Source organism: Plasmodium falciparum (assembly GCF_000002765.6).
Source record: "Plasmodium falciparum 3D7 genome assembly, chromosome: 2".
Classification (NCBI taxonomy): Eukaryota; Apicomplexa; class Aconoidasida; order Haemosporida; family Plasmodiidae; genus Plasmodium; species Plasmodium falciparum.
The window spans coordinates 808,090-828,000 of record NC_037280.1 but is presented as its reverse complement, the minus strand read 5'-3'; the positions used below and the strand labels follow the sequence as shown (position 1 = coordinate 828,000).

General features: G+C 14.7%; 3 protein-coding genes and 1 pseudogene across 3 annotated transcripts, besides 1 other annotated feature; 3 read left to right on the top strand and 1 right to left on the bottom strand.

The window, feature by feature from the left end:
* Window positions 1-3,136: 3,136 nt before the first annotated feature.
* Window positions 3,137-4,176, top strand: PF3D7_0220500 (Plasmodium exported protein (hyp2), unknown function; the record flags this gene model as incomplete). Its single annotated transcript, XM_001349670.1, has 2 exons — window positions 3,137-3,205; window positions 3,430-4,176. The coding sequence occupies 2 exons, from the start codon at window positions 3,137-3,139 to the stop codon at window positions 4,174-4,176; spliced, it is 816 nt and encodes a 271-aa protein (XP_001349706.1).
* A 1,283-nt stretch (window positions 4,177-5,459) lies between these two features.
* On the bottom strand, window positions 5,460-7,572 carry PF3D7_0220400 (annotated as a pseudogene).
* Window positions 5,460-7,572: a sequence feature (DnaJ protein, putative, pseudogene).
* A 5,774-nt stretch (window positions 7,573-13,346) lies between these two features.
* Window positions 13,347-14,174, top strand: PF3D7_0220300 (Plasmodium exported protein, unknown function; the record flags this gene model as incomplete). The annotated part of the gene is made up of 2 exons (XM_001349668.1): window positions 13,347-13,421; window positions 13,611-14,174. 2 exons carry the CDS (start codon window positions 13,347-13,349, stop codon window positions 14,172-14,174), a joined length of 639 nt encoding a protein of 212 aa, XP_001349704.1.
* Window positions 14,175-17,702: 3,528 nt separating this feature from the next.
* PF3D7_0220200 (Plasmodium exported protein, unknown function) lies at window positions 17,703-18,490 on the top strand (the record flags this gene model as incomplete). Its single annotated transcript, XM_001349667.1, has 2 exons — window positions 17,703-17,771; window positions 18,017-18,490. The coding sequence occupies 2 exons, from the start codon at window positions 17,703-17,705 to the stop codon at window positions 18,488-18,490; spliced, it is 543 nt and encodes a 180-aa protein (XP_001349703.1).
* Window positions 18,491-19,911: the final 1,421 nt, after the last annotated feature.

The following is a 19,911-nucleotide window of genomic DNA, read 5'->3' as shown; positions in this document are numbered from 1 at the left end:
TTACACTTATCTAATGACTCTTATGTATAAATAATAGATGTTTTGTAATTAATCATCAAATTAATATTATTATTATTAAAACATTTTATTAAAAAATTAAAGCTTTTTTTTTTTTTTTTTTTTTTTTTCTTTTTCTTCACCACATTACAACAAAATATTATATATTTAAAACTAAATACTATTCCTATAATTCAATATAGCAAAATATTGTCATTTATTTCAAAATTCATATTGTTCCTTAATAAACTTTTAATAATTAAACCATACATATTTATGTAGTGCCTTTTCTATATATAATTACTATATAAACTTCAAATAAAAAATAATACATATTAAAAATAATTTTTTCATCAATCATAAGTTCATTTTTTTATGTAATTTTTTTATCAACATCAATAAACTGTATACATCATTTAATTTAATGTCTTGATATTTGTCCTTTTACAAAGTTTATAGAACGTACATACTTACACATATTTTAAGAACATATATGTCTATATTGGATATCACCAAAAAGGTTTTAATTATAATTTAATAAATTATAAATAAAATATATATATATATATATATATATATATATATATATAGCTATATTCTTACAAAGTTTATATAGATGTAATTTCTTTTGAGACTTACGATTATGAAACAATTTTTATAATAAATATACTCATTAATATGTAAAAGAAGAAAAAAAAAGGAAAAGAAGGAATAATAATATGTAAAAAATTAATATTATATGTTCAATAATATATATCAATAAAATCTATCATATAATTTAATATTAAATGAAATAAAACCTCTCTTTTTATTTATTCAAAATGACACCTTTGTTTTTCTTTTTTTTGATTATAAATATATGATTATATTATATATATATGTTGATCTTGTATTAATAATATTTTTATATACCTTATTTTATCAAACAACAATATTTTTTTATATAATTATATTGTTACTTTATTAATGATTTATGTTAATGAACACATTTTTTTAAATATATACATAATCCATATTAAATTTTATTGTCCGTTTGAAAATATAAAGAAATATATTCAAAAATTTTAAATCATAGAACTAATTTATATATATGAACAAATGATAATATTTCATTTTTTTTAAATTATATTTTTTCAATATTATATATGAAACTATATCTCCAAAATAATTAAAAATTAAACTCTTGTTTTTATAGAAAAGAAAATACATATATATATATATATATATATATATATATTAATCAATTTTTTTATCCCGAAAAGATAAAAATAAATTGAACACAATATTAAACATCGTTCATACAATAATTTTATATACATTGATAATGTATATATTTCTTAATTGTTTTTTTTATCAAATAAATGTACACATATTAAATGAAATATTTATTCCAGCATAATATATATATATATAATAAATCTACATATGTACATATTTATTAATATCCAATATTTCTCTCTTTTTTTTTTTTTTTTTATAAATATATCGTAATTATTCATAAAATGCATGTACATGTTTTAATATTGTCCTTTTTATTGACTTCTATATATATATATATGAAAAATAAAAAACAAATATAAATTAAAAATAAAATTTAAAATCAAATATTTGATTCATATAAACCATTTGTGTGAATTATGAATACAGACAATATATAAATATATGATATACAACCAATTAATTTATTATTATTTTTTATTTTTTTACTTTTAAATATTTAAATATATATTAAAATATCCAATTGTTAATTTAATATATTTTTTATTTTTAAGTTTATTTTATGTTTTTCATATTTATTCATATATTTTTTCAAATTCGTTTTCTACAATATTCTACAAAAAAAAATAAATATTATTATATTACTCATGTTACATTTATTATATATACATTTTACATATTATATTCGTACTTTAACATATAAACATAATCACATATATATATATATATATATATATATAATATATGAGTTATTTATATTTCAATTATACATATTAGACTTGTATTTTCAAAAATATTATATATATAGAATTATTTATAATTTATATAATCATAATAAATTCTACAAATGCCCATAAATTATAATATAATAAGATTATATATAATAAATATTTAAAAGGGTATTATAATATTCAACAAATATATATAATTTGGAATATTATACTTTAAAAAAAAAAAAAAAAAAAAAATTTTAACTTTAATAATATGTACATAAAATAAATAATTTATAGAATCCATATTATTTGATAATAACATGTGTTAAATTAAATTTATTTTATAATAGTGGTATATTAAAATTCGTTATTTAATTTTCCATCAATATAGATAAATATAATATATATATAATATATATATATATATATATATTATAAATTTTATTTTTCTTTATATTCAAAAATAAATTATTCTGGATTTATACAAAATTCTATATAATATAATATAATATATATATATATATATATATATTTTCAATTAATATAATATAATTTTACAAAAATATATACAAATATATTTTTTTATATTCAACTGTAAATGTCAAGGTCAATATATATTTAAAAATATTTATTTATATTCCATAGTTGTATATATTATATATATACATAAAATAATATATATAATATATATATTATATATATATATAATATGTAGAACAAAATTACACAACAGAAAAAATATACTAGATTGTATTGAAAAAAATAGAAAAATATTTAACAACAAAAAAAAAAATTACGAAATCGTAATTTTTATATATTCCATAAATATATATTTATATATATTTTATTTATAGATATATTTTTCTTAGATATTAAGTTTTTATATTTCGTTAAATTTATATAATATAAAATATATATTTTTTAATAAATGTAGAAATAAATTTTTCTACTATTAATTTATTCATAAATCCATATTTTTATATCATTGGAATTTGTTTGTTCGTCATTTATAATAATCAAAAAGACCAAAAAAAAAAATATAATATAACTATATTTTTGTATAATATATATAATTATATATATTTTTTTAATAAAAAATAAATAATATATAAATAAATATAATATATATATATAATTTCCTTATAACATAATAATAATAATAAAATAAAATGAAAACTGTTTCATATAATTAAAATAAATAAGTAATAATGTTACATGTTTATTTTAAAATATTCTATATAGCAGTTCTATTTGGATTAATCTTTTTGAATCAAAATGTAAGAGAAACAAATATATTATATTAAACACAAAGAACAAAAACCAAAAGATAAAGAGATTAAATAATTCTAAATTTTACATTTTTTATCATATATTCTTATTTATGTGTGTTCATTTTGTTGAAATATATCAATCAATTTATTATATAACAAAAATAAAAATATTCATATATGCACATGTATTAATGCATGTTAATAATACATATATATATCTTCCTTAATAGGTGTGCACACAAAAAGGACCATATGAAGTGAAAAATGAACATAAAAACTTAAAAACAAGAACATTAAATTACTTAAGAGAAAACAAAGTAGACGAACCAAATAAAATGGAAGAACACAATAAAATGGAAGAACACAATAAAATGGAAGAACACAATAAAATGGAAGAACACAATAAAATGGAAGAACACAATAAAATGGAAGAACACAATAAAATGGAAGAACACAATAAAATGGAAGAACACAATAAAATGGAAGAACACAATAAAATGGAAGAACACAATAAAATGGAAGAACACAATAAAATGGAAGAACACAATAAAATAAAAGAACATAATAAAATAAAAGAACATAATAAAATAGAAGAATCAAATCAAACAAAATCACCATTAAGGAATCATCAGATTCAAATAAATAATACTATTGATAAAATAATTCAAAATTCCAATGGAGATGAAAAACTTCAAAGACTTAAGAGTACATCCTGGTTAATAAATAATATGGAATCATCTGAAGAAGTTAAACAGAGACTTAGAGGGCTAGCACAATCATACATATATAACCCAGATGAATCAAAAAAAAGAAGAATAATTAAAGAAATTTATGAATATAGTAAAAAAGAAGAAAATGATGATATTAAAAATATGTTCTTAAAAATACTTAAATGTAGAGATTTAAGTAACACAGAGCCTCGAGAGTATCATTTGCCTTTAGAAGGAAGAACACTTCCGTGTTGTCTTTTCGTGTAATAAAAATGTGTATATATTATTATTATTATTATTATTATGTATTTTTTTTAGTGTATTCATTCTGTAAAACAATTCTAATTATTAAAATACTTATAAGGAATGAAATATATTAATAATACACATTATATAGTTATAAACAAAATTATTTGTTAACTCTAATATGGATATTAAAAAAAAAAAAAAAAAAAAAAAAATATTTTTATTATTTAACTTTTTTTGTTTCATTTTTTTGGTGTCTTTATGTATATTTGATAAATGCAAAGCAAATATTTTTATTATTTCATTTTTAAAAAAAAATATTAATTTTATTTATATGAATATAAATATTTATAATTTTGTTTGTTTTTTTTTTTTTTTTTTTTTGTTGTTGTGTGAAATTAATTTTTCTATTAATTTGATAATCCTTTATTAGTTTACATATATTAATATTTGTATGTCAAAACTATCTTTTTGATATAAAATTAATACGTTAAAAATAACTATATTAAAAATTATATTTTGCATATTGTAATATTTTATTAGTAAATAGAATAAACCACTATTATTTGAATACAATATATAATATTTTTTTTCACCTTACATAAATTATATATCAACAACAATAATTTTTAAAATTCTAAAACAGCTATAATAAAAATAGTTGATAAAAAAAAAGAAAAAAAGGAAAATACTAGCACACAATATATAATAAACAACATATAGAAACTATTTAATACATGAAAAGTTATAAGTACCAAATATTTTTGTTTTCTTTTATTTCTTTTATCTTTTTTTATCTATTTTTTTAAGACACAGAGATATATATAAAACTCACATTACGTAAGAAAAAAATAAGATATATATATATATATATATATATATATATATATATATTTATATTTATATTTATTTAATTTGAATATATATTACATTTTAAACATTAAACCTATTTTCAATACATACAATGTTTTTCATCATTATATTATGGTGTACCCATATATAATTATCAAAACAATTATACATGTTCAACATTGTAACTAAGAAGAAATAAATTATTTACCATATTTTTTACTTATTAGGTTGCATAACAAATATATATTTTGCATTATAATAGATATTAGTATAATATAAAATAAAGTAGAATAAAACACTTATATATATATATAAGAAAACAAAAAAAAAATTGTATTTAAAAAAAAATTAAACATTTAGAAAAATATTCTCTATTTCAATAGGTTACACATATATATTCTAATAAAAATTATAACAATTTCTATTATTTATATATATTTTTTTTTTTTTTTTTATTCTTCCGTCGAATTAATCATATATTTCAAAAACTTTAGTAGTCTGCATTTTTCATTTATATTACGTTTCAATTTATTACGGTATATATTATTTCCTACAAAATAAAATATCTTATCTATTTCTTTTTTCCCTTTTTCTTTTAAAAAATTCATTTTATCTATTTCCATATATTTTTTTATATCCTCAATTATACTTTCCAAAATATTTGTATTCTCATTTATAATCTTATAATCCTTGTCTCTTATTTTTTGTGTATAATTTTGTATTTCCTTCCCTAAACTCATCAAACCCTTTGCTCGTTTTTTCCTAGTTAATTGACTTACTCCTTTATCACATAAAACCCTTTCAACAGCTTTTTTTATTACTAATTTTATATCTAATATAATTAATATAAGTACGTTTCTTGTCATGTCTTCTAAATTTATATTATTCTCATTATTTGATCTAATATGATTAAATAAGACAGTACAATTTTTGATATTTTCATTATTATGGTCCTTTTCATCTATAATTATAAAATCATCTGAATCTTTTGTTATATTCACATTGTTTTTATTTAATAAATTTTTATGCATTTCCTTTTTAACTATATTTCTAAACAAATTTTCCATTATTCCTTTATTGTCATTCATTAAAGATAATTCTATATTATACCCCATATAAAGTTTAGAGAAATATTCATATAACCATCCTACAAAATTCATTATAGAAAAAGAAAAAGAATATTCAAGTATTGCTCTAATATTATTTTTTATTGGTACAATACAATTTTCATCCCCCTCTAAATATGTTTCTAATCTATCTCTTAATAATAAAGCTAATTCAACTTCTCTTATTTTTTGTTCGACATTTAAATAGTTATTCATAATTTTATTTGATAATAATAAATCATAAAAGTTTGAATTTGTTTCAAATGACTCTTCAATAAGATATTCTATTTTTAATTTACCAACATATTCACTCATATTTATTGATATATAGGATAACATAAATAATACAAACGGATCTATTAAATTTGTATTATTCATTTTAGAACGTCCATCACTATTATATTTTCTTCTCAATTCTTCATTACTTAATATTTGATATGCACTATTTATTAGTTCAAATTTTTTAAAAGCTTTATCATTTCCAATATTTTTTTCAGGATGATATTTTGAAGCTACTTCATAATATTTTTCTTTAATTTCTTCTAATTTAGAATTCGCATTTATATTTAATATATCATAATATGTGTAATCAACACATATATTTGTATTATTATCTATATTTGTATTATTATCTATATTTATATTATTATCTATATTTGTATTATTATCTATGTTTATATTATTATCAATATTTATATTATTATCTATATTTATATTATTATCTATATTTATATTATTATCTATATTGGTATTATTATCTATATATATATATTATTATCTATATTTGTATCATTTAAATTTTTATTATGTTTTTTTTTTTTTTTTTTATTATTTAAATTACTATTATTTAATGCAATTCTATATAATTTTTCTAATTCTTTTTCTAAAGAATATCCTCTCTTTTTATTATGCGAAGATTTTCTACAATTATCTTGATTCGTCATTTCCTTTGCTGATATATTTGAAACATATTTACTTTCACTCCCTTCTCTATTATGTAATTCATTTCTATTATGAAATTCATCTGATCTTTTCAAATCATTTAATGTATCATTTTTATTTATTTCATTAGATATATCATTTTTATTTATTTTAATTAATTCCTTTAATTCACCCTTATAATTATCTACTATATCTTCATCAATATAAGGTGCATTCTGAATAGACTTATAATAATTATCTATTGATGAAGAGTCATTTTTTTCTAAGGAATATGATTCCTTATTTTTAATTAAACATTCTGCTGTATACAAATTTCTTTGATGTCTTTCATCAAATGTATATGCAAAAAAGGCATATAATTTATTCACACACACAACCTATAAAGTAAAATAAATAAATAAATATATATATATATATATTATATTAATAATTTTTTAATTTTTTTTGAAAAAAAAAATTTTCTTTTCTTTTTTTTTACCATCAGGAACATATATGGTATTCCACATATTAATGTCATATTATACATATAAATTAATAAGTTTATAAAACACTTTTTTTTCATTTTCTTTACTTTTTAAATTATTTCGTGTTAATACATATAATAAATTTTCATATTTTATTCACATGAAAATATTTATATTTATCATATAAAACTTTTCATTTTAATCGTGTAATATAATAAATAATTGTAGTTGTACATGATATTTTTATTACGAATTATAAATTTTATAATTTAAATATAAATTACACATCTCTTTATATTATACAAAAAAATAGACCTATATAAATTATTCTAATTATTTACCAAACAAATAAATAAATAAGTACACACATATATATATATATATATATATATATATATGTTACATTTATTGAGGATCAAACAAACATAACAAAAAAAACATATTGAACTTCACCAAAAAATAATATAATATAATATATCTTTTTAAAATGAAAGAATAATATTTATTATATTATAGACAAAACTTTTCAATTAAAAAAAAAAAAAAAAAAAACAGTAAAAAATATTATAATGTATTGCTTGTATTACTAACATTTAGAATTTACATGACAAAAACATATAAACCTTTTGTATTTTGATTTTATAAACATTACATATATACATATATATATTTTTTATGAATTGTATTATAAATATAATAAATATAAATTATTAGAATATTCAAATATATATATTTATATATATTATTATAATAATATAAATATCTATACATTTCATTACTTCTTAATATATTGGTTGATTAAAAACATTCATCAATTATTATTATATAAAATAAATAGACTTTTTATATTATTATACAAAAATAAATAATATATATATATATATATATTATTTAATCTGTATTTTCTTGTATCACATATTAAAAAAAATGTTGATAAAAATAAAAAACAACACAAGAAAATATATTTGTACATATATAATTTTATTTTCAACATGCAAAAAAAAAAAAAAAAAAAAAAAAAATATTCTATATACTACGATAATAGTTAACATATATTTATATATATATATTACTATAGATATATCATTAAATTAAAAAAAGAAGAAGAACTAATTGTAAAATAAATAGATTTTTATAAATACTTTTGGACCTAAATATATTGTGGATTATGAAAAAATTAAAATTTTGATTATTAATGGTTAAAAAAAAAAAAAAATTTATAAAATATATTTTTACCTTTCATCTTTTATATAACCTATAACTGTTATATAAAAATAATATATTTTTTATTTAAACATCTATTATATATATATATATATATATATATAATATAATTGTATAGCCATTTATTTTATTTAATTTATAAATATGGGTTAAATATCTACAAATACAAATGAATTAATATATTTTTATTACATTTCGAATTTATTTATTTATTTATTTTTTTTATATGTATTAAATAAAATTAGGAGTTAAATACAACCAAGTTGTTTTTTTATTACGGTATATATAATTACTTCATACATAATTAATTTTTTTTTAATATCTACTATATAATAACATTATATATATATATATATATATATATATATATATTTTTTTTTTTTTTTTTTTTTGAATAATATTAATAACCATAATTATAAAATTACTTAAAATGTATAATAAATAAAAATATATTTAAAAAAAAAAAAATAAAAAAAAATAATTATTAGTTTGATGATCTTAGACATTCTTTACTTCTACAAAGGCAATTAAATAATATGCATCCACCTTTTTAATATATTCTAAAACTACGTCATTGCATTATAATATACATATATGTATTTATTTTATTCATCAAAATCTTTAATATTCAAAAAAAAAAAAAAAAAAAAAAAAAAAAAAAAAGCATAATCTTTTACACATCACATGTACAATGTTAGATGTTGATATATAATTATATTTTACATACTTATATGTGATATATCTGAATTCCTATATTTATGACAATATAGAAATATTTAATGAATAATTCTTCTACAATAAAAAAATAAATAAAATGAAATGAAACACAATAAAATAAAATTAAAGCACATAAATTTTAAAAATATTTTAATCTTCCACTATAAATAAAATGTTATGTAAAAATTTATATTTATTTATTTAAAATATCACATATATATATATATATATATATATATAAAGAAATTAAATTATTTTAGTTATAATTTTCACTCAAAAATTAAAAACCACAATAGTGAATAAACCTTCATTTTTTTTTTTTATTCTTTCACCTTTTTAATTAAAAGAAAAAGAAAAAAATAAAAAAAAATTTCATGTGTAAAGGAAAATTCCTCTTGATATGTGTGCATTTTAATACAATCATTTTATTATTATATTTTAATAATGATTTCTTACATAATATATTATTTTTATTTTTCTCCTTTTAATCTTAAAAAACATATACAAATAAAAACTACATTTAAATATAAATATATATATATATATATATATATATAAGGGTAAAAATGTGTTTAGTGGGTTTATATGCTTCAGATTTATTTTTTCCTTAAAATTTTCAATTTGAAATTTATAATGTAACATATTCCTTTTTTCTATAATTCAAAAAATATTTTACTCATACTTAGTAGTAACAATATTATTACTAATATATAAAAATTAAAACAAAATTATCTATAGAAATGTATATGTAAACAAATATGTATATTCCATATGCAGAAGAATAAAAAAAAAAAAAATAAAACTTCTTTTTTATAACACACAAAATATATATACAATAACATCTAGGTAGTTATAACATATTCTTATTATTATAATATAATATTAAATTAAATTAACATATCATTATTTAATCTAACTTTTATTTTATTATTATTCGGTATCTAAAATAGTAATTTTTGTTATAAACAACAATTGGTAATGTTAACATATATTATTGTATGTTGTGCAATTAATACAGAGGCAAAGATATTAATATATATAGTATTATATATTGTTCATGATAATTTCATATGTTTAAAATTAAGACAAAAAAAAAATTATTACATATAAAAGTAAATAATGCTCTATATATAAAATAAATGTAATGTTAAATTTTTAACATATTATAAAAAAATGATTAGTTCTTTTCCTCTTTAATTAATATATATATATATATATATATATATATTTATATGTGAATACATAATATATATTCATATGTAAAAAAAATTTATGTAAAATTTTCATAAAAAAAAAACATCAAAATATCAACTTTTTCCTTATATAAAATCCACAATTTTATACACATAAATTATAATAATACCTCAAGTATTTTATAATATTATTTATTATTAAATTTTCAAATAAAAAGTATACGTTCTTTTTTTTTTAGATCACCATAAACTTTTTTACTTTATTTTTTTTTTAATCTATCCTATTTTTTAAAAATCAATAGCATATAATAATAACAATTAAAAGAAAAAATACATAAACATATTATAAATAAATAAATATAAATATATATATATACATTATTGTTGCTTTATTTTAATTGTTAAGATATATTTTCTTCAGACGATTTTTTTTAATATATGTTAAAAAATATATTTTCTTAATATTTAACTATTTAAAAGATGTTATATTATATATTGCATAATATAATATATTTTAATTTTAAAAATATTCTTTAAAACATTATAAAGAATATTCAATTTAATGATACAAATATATATATAAAATCAAATATTATATTTTCCCATTTAACTATTATATTATTATTATATACTATAATAATATTATTTTTTTAAAATTTATATTATATATTTATAACTCTTTAATTTTCCCATTTTACATAATATTTAATGAATAATTTTATTTATATATAATTTTATATTAATTCAAGGTAAATTAGAGTGAGGAATTACTATTTAAATGGAAAAAATAATAATAAATTTAAAACACCTTTTATAAAGAGAATTTATCTTTTAATTATTAACGAATATATTTATTTTTATAAATAATAATTTTTAAAAATTATATATTAAAAGAAGTAATATATAAAATAATAAAAAAAAAAAAAAAAAAAAAAAAAAAAACATACATATATATATATATATTATAAAAGAAACAAAAAAAAAAATATTAATACAAGTTGTGTTTTCGTTGTATATATATAATATATAATTGTTTTAAAAACAATAGTTCCCACTTTTTATCAATAGTTACTAGTACATGCAAAAATAAACCTATAGCTATATATATATTATATTTTAACTAAATATTAGTTCACAAGATTTTGGGTATACACATACATGCATGTAATTATATATAGGGAAAATAATGATTTATAAAAATATACTATTATATATATTCACTGGAAAATTATACAAATAAACAAATTTTTTTCATAGGAAAATTTAATAAAAAATTGTAAATTCGTCATTATAAAAATAAATAAGGATTATTTAATATGAATAATCAAAAATCAGTTATATATTTTTACATTACCTCATATAAAAATTAAAATATATAAAAAAATGGTACATATATATATATATATATATATATATATATATTGCTCACATAGGAAATTAACGAAAAAAAAAAAAAAAAAAAAAAAAAAAAAGAACAAAAATTTAATTATATATATTCTTTGTAAGCTTTAAAAAAAAAAAAAAAAAAAGAATTAAATAATTTAATTATATATATATATTCGTGTAACGTTTCAAAAATAGAAACCACATATATACATGTAACCATATTAAAAGAAAAATATAATTTTATAAATATATATATATATATATATATATAACTTTTCCAAAAAAAAAAAAAAAATTATAAAATAACATACCATATTATAATAAATAAAAAAAAATATTATATATATATATATATAGAGCATTGTTTCTTAAAAAAATATAGTGTGCTTTTTTTTTTTTTTTGGTTTTTGTATACTTTTTTCCATAGTTGGAAAATAATATCACAACATGTTTATTATATAAAATAAAAATAATATTATATAATACTATACTAAAAAATTAAAAAACACATTTCATTTTTTTTGTTTTTTTTTATAAATTTGTAGAAAAATTATTTTTATTATTATTATAAGCAAATATATAAATAAATAAATATATATATGTATATATATATATATATATATATAATATATTAATATTATTATATTTATTTTACGTCATTTTTTCATTCTTATGTTATTTTTATGTATACCTATATCTATCTTAAAATAAAAAATATTGATATACAAAAAATATAAGCCCAAATATACATATGTAATATTTATATATAGATTTTATTGTACATCTTATATTATATATATTCTGTATTTCCTTTTTTTATAATATATTTTATATTTTATTCATTTTTGTATTTTCTGTTTTTAATTTTTAATTTTTAGTTTTTAGTTTCTAATTGTTAATTTTTAGTTTCTTGTTTTTTGTTTTTCGTTTTTTTTTTAATTTTTGTTTTTTTTGTAATTATTATTTTAATGAATACACATATAAACATATAAGACTTATATACATATATATATATTTATATATTATATTTTTTTTTTTTTCTCTTGATATTATTTTAATTTGTTTTAATTTCTAATTTGATATATTTTTAATATTATATAAAATTAGAAAATTTAATAAGAACATATATATATTCAAATCATTACATATTTTCTTCATATATATATATATATATATATATTCATTTATATTTTTAACATTTATATACGTTTTAAATATATAAAAGAAAATATATATCTACAAGGTGTGTATGTGGAAATTTGAATATATATAATATAGAATTTTAATATTTATAAAAAAAACATAAAATGAATATGTTTTTTTTATTCATAAAAATTTTTATTTTTTCCATTTTCACTATAAACCTTAAATTAACTAATAGAGTAACCCACAAAAAAAAAAAAAAAAAAAAAAAAAAAAAAACCATATATATAAATATAAATATATATATATATATATATATATATATATATATATATAATAAAATGAAGTAATATATTTATTATAATGCTTCATTAATTATTCTTACATATATTTTTTATTCCCCCCCCTTTTTCGTTTTTCTTTTATAGAATGATTATAATATACCCTACAAAGGAAAAAAGAATCTCCTAGGAAAAAGATTAGGTTTAATATCATGTAGAACCTTAACAGAAGTTTATGATGCCTTTAACGATGCAACAGTAAAAATGCTAGATATTAGTTTTGATTCTTCGAAAGCGAGTACCACAAAAACTCGAAGATTTATTCATGACAGATATTCAACAGCACCATATGAATTAATAAAGCGTAAACCCAAAAAAAAAAAATCTCCATTTTCTAAAATGAAGGTGAAATTTGTAAGATATTTTCAAAAAATTAATTATATATTAAATGAAATATTATATTTTTTTATGGATAACACAAACTGCTTTTTTTTACCAACGAAATATATATTAGCACCATTTGTTTTCACATTCAAAATTCTTTATGACATTATAGCTTTTATAGCAATTGTTTTTATCTTGGTAATCATAATTATTTATACACTCATAAAAAAAATGTGTCTAAGAATGCATTATAGTGATAGTATGCAAAATTTAAGATCAAGGAAGAATCATGAAGCCAAGGTTAAAATATACAAACCCGAAGCATGAACAAGAAAAAAAAAAAAAAAAAAAAAAAAAATTAAATACAGAACAAATAGAATTATAATTAATATGTTATTTTACTCATATATGTTTTTGTTTCAAGGAAATAATTAATACCATACCTAAATTTGATACCGAATATTTAATGTTTTATATTTAAACAAAAAAAAAAATAAATAATAAAATAAATATAAAAAACATTCACATTATCTTTTGATTTATATATTAATTTAATAATAATAATAATAATGTTATAATTATTATTATTATTATTATTATTCGTTTTTGTTTAGTTATTTTGTTTGGTTTTCAATTTTGTTAGACTTCTTTTTGTTTTATATGTTTTTGTTTTATTTTTTCGTAATTTTATGTGTATTATAGCAATGTATATATATATATATATATATATATATATATATATACACATGCAAAAATTTTTAATTTTTCGTATATGAATAAATTGTTTATATATTATATATTTTTTCATTTTTTTATTAATTAACATGTTTTGTTTTTTTTCATTTTAAATTGCATAATAATTAAAAAGTTTGAATTTACTCAAGTATATATATATATATATATATATAATATACAATTTTTTATGACTTTTTTATTTTATTTTATTTTTTTTTTTTTTTTTTTTCTATTTATTTTTATTTAATTCATTATTTTTTAACTTTTATTTTATTCTATTTTTTCATTTTCTTTATTTATTGGTTATACCTATTTATTTTTATTAGTTTCCCTTATTAATTCTAATATAATTTATATTTTGTCATTTATTATGTTTACACATTTTACTAACAATTTAGAAATTATAATGAAATTTAATTAATTTATAACTAAAAAATAGATAATTATATATATATATTATACATATATATAATATTTTCTAAACATTTAGAACTTTTTTATAAACATAATTCCTAACATTTTAATATATATATATATATATATATATATATATATATATATATATATAATTTAATTCCTAAACATTTAAAACTTTTTTTAGAAACCTAATTCCTAACATTTTAATATATATATATATATATATATATATATATATAATTTAATTCCTAAACATTTAAAACTTTTTTTAGAAACCTAATTCATAACATCTTATAATATATATAATTTGTTTCCTAAACTTTTATTTTATATATTATATATATATTATATATATATTATATATATATATATATATATATATATATATATTTTAATTCCTATATTATTATATATATATAACATTTAAATTCGTAAACTTCTATTATATATATATATATAACATTTTAATTCGTAAACTATTATTATATATATAAAACATTTTAATTCATAAACTATTATTATATATATATAACATTTTATTTCGTAAACCATTATTATATATATAAAACATTTTAATTCGTAAACTATTATTATATATATATAACATTTTAATTCGTAAACCATTATTATATATATAAAACATTTTAATTCGTAAACTATTATTATATATATATAACCTTTTAATTCGTAAACTTTTTTTATATATATGTACCATTTTAATTCGTAAACTTTTTTTCATATATATGTACCCATTTTAAATCGTAAATTTTTTTCATATATATGTAACATTTGAATTCGTGAACTTTTATTATATATATGTAACATTTGAATTCGTGAACTTTTATTATATATATGTAACATTTGAATTCGTGAACTTTTATTATATATTTTATATACATATTATATTTTCCAAAGTTCTTTTATATATATTATATATATTTTTTATTCCCCAAACTTTTCTTACATATATATAATATATAATATATTTTTTTTTCCTACTATTATTATAATATAATAATACATCTATATATATATATATATATATATATATATATACATATTTTATATCCTAAATTTTTATTATATATATATATTAATATTATATATAAATATTAAAATTTTTTTATATAATAAGAATTTTATTAGTGTTTATTCTTTTCTTGTTCTTTTACAATTTTTTTTTATTTTATTTTTTTTTTTTAAAATACTTAAAAGTAAAATATATATATATAATATACATAAATGAATATAATATATATATATAATTATATATATATATTATAATATTATACATGAATATTATAATTATATTTATTATTCATATAATTATTTTATATACATATATATAATATATATATATATATATATATATATATATACATATATATTATTTATATTTATAAAAGGTTGTATATATTATTATTATATATATTTTTTAATTAACTTTAGTTAAATAAGAGATAATTGATTAAATAGTATTATAGACTTTTTTGAATTATATAAGTATTTTTTTCTTATGAACAGCACTTTAATATAAAGTAAAATTACTAGAATTTAATAAAAATTTCTATATAATGTTTTAGTAATTTTTTTTTCCATAATTATAGCTCAAATATTATTAACAGAAATCCTAAGGATATAGTTATTAGCATATTTCTTCAAATAATATGGACTAGGATAGTTTACTATAAAAAATTATCCAAATAAGAAAAAACCTTGTATTACTATATAATTTAATATATATTAAATCAATTAATAATAGTAATACTATATGTATAAATAACAAACATTGTTATTATAAGGTAATAATATATATATATATATATAGTATTAGTAATAAAATAAGAATGGAAAGATTCGTTGAAAAGAATTTTTTAGTTTATTTTTTATTAAAAAAAAAAAAAAAAAAATTTAGATTTGTATAAATACGTTATTTTTGTATTATGAATATATATATGTTTTTATTAATAATATAATAATTATATGATTATATATAATTATTATATTATAAATTATATAATTAAAAAAAAAAAAATATGATATATATATATTTATATCATAAATATGATGATCTATTTATAATATTTTGTAAATATATATATATATGAAATAATATATATATATATATTTAAATTTCTAATTAAAAAACAAAAAAGAAACATAATTTTCGCATTTGTTAACATAAAAATATTGTATTGTAATAAAAAAAAAATTTGTAAATATAATTAGGAACCTTTTAGAAATAATGAGAAACACACTTTTAAAATATATAGATTTTTTATAATAATATATATTTTACATATATTTATATATAGATATATAGATAATATATATAAAAAAAAAATTTTAGATTTACATATAAAAATTTACAACTCAGAAAAACAATTAAAAACCCCTTATTTTGTTATTTGTTAATAGTCATTTTTGTATTACCATAAAAGAAGAACAATTCATAAATAAACTTATACGTCAATAATTAAAACCACATTTGGAATATATTAGATTAAAACACATAAAAATATTTTTATATATGTATATAATATATAATCAATACTTATAATAGTATATCATATATAACACTATATATTTAAGTGGTTTTAATGTGATACAAGTTAATAATAGTTTTTTTTATAATTATATTAATATATATATAAAATACATATATATATAATATAATAAAAAAAAAAATATTATTAAATAAACATGTTCATTTATTATTTTAAAATATTTTCATTTATTATTCTATTTTACATATATTTGTTAGCTAACAATGTAAGTACAAATTTTAAAAAATAAAAAATACAATAAAAATTAAGAAATTTACTACATTATGTATATAAATAAATATATATATATATATATATATATATATATGTGTTATATATTTGTTCATTATATTAGATTGTGTGATATATACATATATAAAGAGAAATAATATATATATATATATTTTTTTTTTTTTGTCCAATTTGTCTTTTCGTCTTTTTTATAATATTTTTTCTTTTATTAATTTTTAGAATGACTTACGAAAAAATGATTGCAATTATTATTCGATTAATTTTTCCTTAAATATTAAATGTAACAGATTATTGTTTCAAGTCGAAAAACAGGAACCTAATTATGATGATATAGATGAGGTTGCCTTATTTTCTGGTGTAGATGATGGACGTTATAATAAAAAAAAAGAAATTAAAAATAGAAGCCCAAGAGAAAGAAAAATTAAAATTGAACGTGAAAGAGAATTAATGAAAGAAGGTGAAAATCAATTATGCTTATGTTGTGGAAGCTCTTATACTTTAAAAAGATGTATGAAGAGAATATTTAAGCCAATTATTAAATTTATAGGTAAATGTATATCATTAATTATATCTAGTGCAGGTTTAGTTGTACATGCTGTCCTATCAGGTTTATGGGCTCTACTCAAATGGATGTATAAATTTAAAATAGTACAAGTCGTAAAAACTTATGTATGTCGTCTAATAAAATATTAAAAATAAACCAAAAGAACAAAAAAAAAAAAAACAAAAAATAATATAAAACAATATGTAAATATATAAATATACTTATAAATAGGAATGTAAAAATCAGGGTTCCAAATATAAAATCCTTATATAATATATATAATCAACAATGTAAATTAATAATGTACAACAAAAATCATTAATATATTTAATCAAAATAGGTATATTTACTCATTAATTTTTTGTTTTGTAATTAACATAAATATACACATAATAGGCGTCTAATTAATCAAAAATTGTTACATTTAAATATTTATTATAAATTAGGTTGTTTTAAAAATTAGGAATAAATATATGTAAATAAATGAAAATATATGAAAATATTTTAAATTTATATTTTTTCTTTTTTTTTTTTTGGTTATTTTTTTTTTTTTTATAATTATTGGTTCCAATATATTATAGAACCTAATAAAAAAAAAAAAAAAAAAAAAAAAAAAGAATCTAGTTTTACCATATATATATATATATATATATATATATATATATATATATATATAAGTATACACATATATATCTATTTATATGTTTATGTATATGTCTTTGTGTTTAAAATCTTTGTGAATCCATATATTTAATTAATATATACAATTTTATTATGTCAATATATACATATATTCATTGATTTTTTTTTTTTTTTTTTAACACATGTTAAAAATGTAATTTCTTATTTTTTTTTTTTTTTAATTAAATGATTTAATTTAAGCTTTAATGAGAAAAAGATAAAAAAAAAAACAAAAAAAAAGGCACATTTTTTATTATTATTATTTTATTTTATTTTTTTTTTTTTTTTTGTGTTTTCTTGTAATAATGGCGACATTTATTACATTTTTGTTTTTTTTATAATTTTTTTTTTTTTTTTTTACATAATATAATCTACATATCCGGATAGTTAATATTTACGTACAATGTTTATTCATATATATATATATATGTGTACAATTTTTTAAGAAAAAAAAAAAATAAATAAATAAAATTACAAAAATGAAAATCAATAAAATATATACATGTGTTTTTTTAAAAAAAACTTTATATTTTAAAAATTTAGTTAATAAATTTTATACAACCATGCACTTAAAAAGAAAAATAAATTTATAGAAATTTTATTATGGAAATGCAACTTTAACTTTTTTTTATATAACAAATATTTACATATTTACATATATATATTTATATATATGTAAATTTATATTTAATAATAACTTATCCATAAAATTATTCATTAAAAAATCAAAAGAATCTAAACATCTATATAAGAGATATCTAAAACTTTTTACGATAATATTTTGATGAAATATTTGGATCATTTTTTTTATGAAATCCATAACTATAACATTATTGGAGAATCGTTATAATATATTTAAATTAACAGTTCAAATTAACATAAATTAATA